Here is a 6,786-nt window from a genome sequence, read left to right on the forward strand (position 1 = left end):
TTTGGCGCCGCCGGAAAAAAATCGCCTGATGAGGCCGTTCTGAGGGCGCGGGTGGAGATGCTCTAACGCGTGGACGCCCCCACCCAACGGTGCAGGAACCGGCGGTGCCAGGTGAAAATGCCGGTGAGTTACTGCGGTGGACGCCGTGGTGCTCGCGACATGATGCAGACGCAAGTTTTTCACATGCGGGAGTGAACGCCCTGGATTGGACAGCTGCACTGCGCACGGTTGTGATGTCATCATGTCATGATGCTGCGTTTCCGCTGCAAGCCTTCATATCTGGTACGGCCAACGAGATAAACGTGACCAGCCCTGGCAGCCTGCCACTGTTGCGGTCTTGTTACTGATGCTGTTTCTTAGTGTACCGGGTCAGGCCAGGTCTGGTCTAATCTGTATCTGTTGTACTGTGATTTCTTGGCAGTAGACATCATCCCATCCCAATAATTCAGGATAGCTGTAGTTTTCTCCGTTGCAGATTGAAGCGTCTTTTCGCACCAGCTTATTCAGGCCCCATCGGAACCCGGACACGTCAACTTCGTTGCAAGTGCCGGCGAAGTTTACCGGGACGAAGTCATAGCGCGACAATCGCTGCTTCTAAGGGATCTCGCCGTTTGAAGCCGGTTCGTCAAACTTCACAGTCGCCAGCTTGGCCACTAGATCACCGGGAAGATGTGGAATGAACATATCCGCGCGTTTCGATCGTATTGAGCTGGGCTATAGTGGTTAGCCAGTCACAAGCCAGACATTCATTTTGGTTGGGCCGAGTCCCGCCACGACTGGCCGTGGCCGAGCTCCCGCGCTGGCAAGCACACAGCGCATGGCTCCGTCGCGTGCGTACGAACGATGTCGTCAAGCTCCTGAGCCTCCGACGACGCCCATGGTCGATGTCGATGCTCCGTCCATGGCTTCCCTCACACATGTGCTGTTTTCGCCGCCGGGGCGTGCCGGCACGTCGCCCTCAGGCACGTTCGCCCCGTGCGCAAGATAGGCACGCACAACTACCGTCCGCTTCACGGCAGCTCCCGGCGAAGAAAGAAAGAAAGGAAGAAACAGGGCCATACAAAACGATATACGTCGCGGTCGCGCACGCGTATATATGCGCACCACACGCGCGCTCGTCTCGCGCACGCGCGGCCTCCACACCCACCCACAACGCAAGCCGCCGGCCTCAGCTTTGTTCGTCCTCGACCGATCGCCACACCGCGCCGCCGTCCGATGGGCGTCCTCGCGCGCGCCGTGCTGCTGGCCGTAGTCGCCGCGCTGTGGTGCCGTGCCTCGGGCTCGGAGGCGGGCGGCGCCGACGTGCTGAGTCGGGCGAAGCGGCCCGAGTTCGCGGCGTGGATGGCCGGCGTCAGGAGGGCCATCCACGAGCGGCCCGAGCTGGCGTTCGAGGAGCACGAGACGAGCAGGCTGGTGAGGAGGGAGCTGGACGCCATGGGCGTGCGGTACGAGCACCCAATCGCCGGCACCGGCGTCGTGGCGGCCGTTGGCACCGGGCGCCCGCCCTTCGTCGCGCTGCGCGCCGACATGGACGCGCTCCCGCTGCAGGTGCGTACGTGCCGCGCGGTCCGGTCCCTACTGCCGAGGCCACTGGATGTTTCGCGCCCATGCTCTTGCCACGTTTTCTTGCCCCACGACGTGCTTCTGGCGTAGAACCATCGGATTCCGAAACATGTGGCGCTTCAGTTTACACTCACAGCGCATCATCAATCAAAGCAGCAAAAAGAGTTCGGCATTCTCGCACTGAACGAAACTCCTATGTTCAATCCGTTTCAGGAGGAAGTGGAGTGGGAGCACCGGAGCAAGGTGGGCGGGAAGATGCACGCCTGCGGCCACGACGCGCACACGGCGATGCTGCTCGGCGCCGCCAGGATCCTCCACGAGCACCGCCACGTCCTGCAGGTCACTGTCCCTCCCTCCTCCTGCTGCTTGACTACCATGAACAAACTGTCACCAACTCACCATGGAGCAGTTAGCTCGATTCTCTAGCTGCCAACTGCCTGATTCGATATCATTAAATAGCGTTCCATTCGGCCGCTAAAAGATTTGGCGCCGATCGGTCATGCGCGGCTCTGATTAGAAACAGTTAGCGGTAGCACCATTTGTTTAGTTTGTTGCGCCGTCCTTTTCCCGGAGGATTCCTCAGATATTTCTGTTCCAGGCTGAGGCAAGATCACTCGCTCTCATTTCAAAGGCCCCTCGTCCTCTCCATCTCACCGGTTTTGTTTCTTTCGAGCAACGAGAAGGCCTCTTTTCGATAAAGAAACAAAAGGTGATCTAGTGTCAAGATCCGCTTTTGTCTCATCCAGCAGCGCTAGTTGTACTGTACTGTGCGCATCGTGGCCTATTGAATTCCCCCAATGGTAATGGACGGGGTGATTTAGTACGTAATCATTTATCGTGGACCATCCTCGAGCAGTCGGGCTGCACTGCACTGCTGATTTAAAACCTTGACGGAGCACACATGGTAGACCGGCCGTCAGGTAGGATTTTCAATGGGCGTCTCTTTCAACCTTTGCAGTGACTCACGGGGCACCGGGGTTTGTCAATGGCGTCGAGTGAGTCTGTGGGTGAGCGGGTCGAGGAGAACCGCGCCCGGTAAACAAGAAGTTTTTTTCCTCACCGCCTCGGACAGTGTTAGCTCTACCAACTGGATATATTGCAATGATCTTGACTTGGCCCTTGAGGCAGCGGTAGAAGTGGCAAGCTCGATTTGGCATGGCATCGGTTCAAGAGGTTTTGTCTCTCCTAGTGAAACTGTGTTGCATTTAACCGTGTTGCATCAGTGTCACTAGGATACTGATTCACCAATTGTGTTTTCGAGATTCTCATTGTCCACCCATAGCTCCTTGCAAAAGCATCTTGCAACACCCACTTGATCCTTTCCACCCCAGCTGCAATACTTTTTTGCCCTTGGCTTTTCTGCGACATGCGATAACTGATATTATGGCAATCATTATCGCTTTAGCTATATGTAAGTTGCCCCTTTTTAAATTTGGGTTGGTCGAATATTTGTCCATATTTCTCCGTCCATTCTTTGTGTCAAGATTTGTGTTGTCTTTTTTTTCACTGTTTCATGATGGGTTGGATGTTAGGTGAGTGTAAGTGTAAACACGTCATTATGGTATAATATGGATGTTAATTATACTAGAATGTGAAGATTTCACTATTCTACGTCTATTTTTTGTCATACTATGGAAGTGCAATTTCTGTTCAAATTATGTGCAAGTTTTTGTTTTTTGTTTTCTATTTTTCTCTTTAAGGGCTATATCAGTGACACTGATTCATTTTTTCTTAGAAAATGTCTTTTTTACTGTATATGTATACACACAAGTACTATATAATATGTGTGTGAATTCTACTCAAGTGTGAAATTTTCACTATTATAAGTTAATTATTGCATATTATAAAAAGTGCAATTTCTATTTTTGTTTTATTTGTTTATGCTATTTCCTCTTTAATGGTAATAACAATGCCATGACTCCATTCTTCCTTAGAAAACATCACTTTTATTTTTGCAGAGTGTAAAAATTGCACTATTTATATGCTTGTTCTTTGCATATTACAAATAGTGCAATTTCAGTGCAAATTTGTATGTAACTTTTGTTTCTTCTTCAAGGGTAATACCAATGCCACTAATTCATTATTTCTTAGAATTTTTTTATCATGTATTTGTTTTTATTTCATTTGCTTTCTTTATGGGTAAAATAATGCCACTAATTCATTCCTTCCTTTAAAATTTGCTTTTTTTACCAAAATTCCACTATTATGTACTTTTTGCATATTACAAAAAACATAATTCATGTGCAAATTTTATTTTATTTTTCATTTTATTTCATCTTTCAGATAATATCAATGCCACTAATTCATTTTTCTTAGAAAAGTTAATATTACATTTTTATTTTTTTGTTCATTTATTTTTTTAGGTGACACCACCACATGTATTAAATCTTGTATATCTAAATAGCTAGCCTTAACTAAATTATTTTTCTCAACGTGCAAGCATGCTATCTCACCATGCAACATACACGAAAAAGACCCATCAGAACATGTAATCACACATATAGAAAACCCCACGTCAACTTGCAACATACATATTGTAAAACATTTTTGCAACAACGTGCAGGGTATCATCTAATACCATCAAAACCCCATGGCTCAATTGATGACTAGTCCCCCTGACCTATTTCTCTCAGCATGAAAGCATACCACCTCACCATGCAACATGCATGAAAAAGACCCACTGCAATATGCAACCACACACAGTGAAAACCCCACCTGAACATGCAAATATGAATGATAATTTTCTTTCTATTATGCTATTTACATTTAAAAATATTTTATGTTTTCTATTTTCTGTCACTCAAAATCAACTAAGTTTTCGGTCACTTTTTTCTTAATCAAAGAGCAAACCACTTGTTGGACACGCTATAAAAAGGTGACTGGCCCAAATTAGGATTTCAAGCGATCCAAAACATTGTAGATCACTTCAGGAGGATCTGTAGGAAATTTTCTATCAAAGCAAGTCATATTTCTAGTCTTCTAAATTGTCGAGCATACTGTTGTCCCGAGAACAACAAATTCTGCTGAAACTTAAGGAAATGAGTCAATCCCAGTTTAAAAAGATATCATCGATAACAAGGCATCTATCGTTCAAATGGTTCACAGACTGACCCTATTTTTGTAGCAGGGGACGGTGATCCTTCTTTTCCAGCCGGCAGAGGAGGTGGGCACCGGGGCCAAGAAGATGGTGGAGGCTGGCGTCGTGAACAACGTCGAGGCCATCTTCGGGTTCCACGTCACGGTGATCCTCCCCACCGGCGTGGTTGGGTCGAGGGCCGGCCCGCTGCTAGCCGGATGCGGCTTCTTCGAGGCGGTGATCACCGGGAAGGGCGGCCACGCCGCCATCCCCCAGAGCAGCGTGGACCCCGTCGTGGCCGCCTCCAGCGTCGTCCTCGCCCTCCAGAACCTCGTCTCCCGGGAGGCCGACCCCCTGGACTCCCAGGTACGTACTACGCATGCGACGAGCTTTGTTGCTCTTGCTCCTTCCTGACGGCAATGGCGATATGGCATCTCCGACTGAGACGTATTACTGCGGGTGCAGGTCGTGACGGTAACGAGGTTCCGGGGAGGCGGCGCGTTCAACGTGATCCCGGACTCCGTCACGATCGGCGGCACTTTCCGGTGCTTCTCCAACGACGGGTTCATGCGGCTGAAGCAGCGGATCGAGGAGGTGATCGTGGCGCAGTCGGCGGTGCACCGGTGCGCGGCGGCGGTGGACTTCCACGCCGGCGGGCGGCCCCTGCTGGCCCCGACCATCAACAGCCCCGCTCTGCACGCGCACTTCGAGGCCGTCGCCACGGACATGCTCGGCGCCGGCGGCGTCCGGGGCGCCATGGAGCCGTGCATGGGGAGCGAGGACTTCGCCGCCTTCTCCGAGGCCGTGCCGGGCTCCCACTTCTACTTCATCGGGATACGGAACGAGGCGGCCGGGTCGGTGCACGACGCGCACTCGCCGCACTTCCTCGTCGACGAAGGCGCGCTCCCCTACGGCGCGGCAATGCACGCCAGCCTCGCCATGGCGTACCTGCAGCGCCAGCACGGGCGCGTGGACTCGCACGAGGAGCTGTAGCCGCGCGCTGCTGCCTGCTGGATGCGGCATGCGACGAGCTGCGATGCGACCTCGGCCGGCCAAGGGGCTGCGCGCGCGCGCGCTCTGCGGCTCGAAGAACCCAAGTTGCCGCGGCGATTGTCCCGTCGAGTACTCTCGTCGGGGTTCTGTTGGGATGCAGAAAAACAGAGAACGTCCTCGTAGGAGTGCTGAGTGGATGATTTTGCTGCCCAGCGCGCCCGATGAAAAACTGGTTAACTTCGTGCAGAAATGATCCGAGAAAAGAAGGTGTCGATAATCGTTTCTTATGAAACTCTGAAGTCCATAAAAAACTTCACGAGATTGACAAAGTCCCTGAGCGTGAGCAAGAGATTAAATCCATACGGGGACCAATACAGAGAACATGATCAGTAGAGCAAATTCTGACAAATATCTGAATCAATACACATAAACTATGTAGCACATGAAAAGAAAAACACAACCAACACTAACAGCATCGACTTTCGAAAAAAAAAAAACTAACAGCATCGACGGGTACACGTATGAAGACTATCAAATCAAGGAGCAAGGCGCAAAGATCACGCAAGAAAAGCGCCCATTCACCCTGAAATCCGGCATGGAGCGAGCCTGTGGACACGCGCGGTAGCTGCTACCTCGGCCAACTCAGTGGCGCATGCTGCCAACGAGGAACGCCACGGCCGGGCAGAGCACGGCGGCGAGAAGCGACGAGGAGACAGCTGCGGCACCGGGCGTCGGGCTCGGCGCGGGCTCGTCGGCGGCCAGAGCGACCCCAGCGAAGGAAGACGCGGCGACGGCCGCGATGACGACGGCGCGGAAGATCTTGGAGGCCATGATCCTAGCTGCGAGAAAGAAAATGTCGCAGATGCGGCTGTGCTACAACTGCTCGAGCAACAACTGCGGAGGAGGCGAGTGAGTGTGTGGGAGATAATGCCGGAGGGAATCAGGACGAGGCCCGCGTTTTTATAGCTGATGAACAGAGGAGTTGGGGAATGGGGTGCCCTGCATTTTACAGTCTGGCTGGCCGTCCGGCCTCCTCCAGACAGCTCACGATCAACGGCTGGTGGGTGTAGGAGTAGGACCAGCAAATGTGCCTTTGCTCCTCCCGCCCACTGCAGCTGCAAGCAAAGCACTCTGCGTTCTGCGACTAGTGAGTT

The 6,786-nt window shown here is 51.9% G+C and overlaps 1 protein-coding gene across 1 annotated transcript; it reads left to right on the forward strand.

The window, feature by feature from the left end:
• Positions 1 to 1,116: 1,116 nt before the first annotated feature.
• LOC123070414 (IAA-amino acid hydrolase ILR1-like 2) lies at positions 1,117 to 5,924 on the forward strand. The gene is made up of 4 exons (XM_044493637.1): positions 1,117 to 1,548; positions 1,777 to 1,902; positions 4,691 to 5,005; positions 5,105 to 5,924. Exons 1-4 carry the CDS (start codon positions 1,216 to 1,218, stop codon positions 5,630 to 5,632), a joined length of 1,302 nt encoding a protein of 433 aa, XP_044349572.1. The 5' UTR covers positions 1,117 to 1,215; the 3' UTR covers positions 5,633 to 5,924.
• The last annotated feature ends 862 nt before the right edge of the window (positions 5,925 to 6,786 follow it).

Source organism: Triticum aestivum, chromosome 3B (genome assembly GCF_018294505.1).
Source record: "Triticum aestivum cultivar Chinese Spring chromosome 3B, IWGSC CS RefSeq v2.1, whole genome shotgun sequence".
Taxonomy (NCBI): domain Eukaryota; kingdom Viridiplantae; phylum Streptophyta; class Magnoliopsida; order Poales; family Poaceae; genus Triticum; species Triticum aestivum.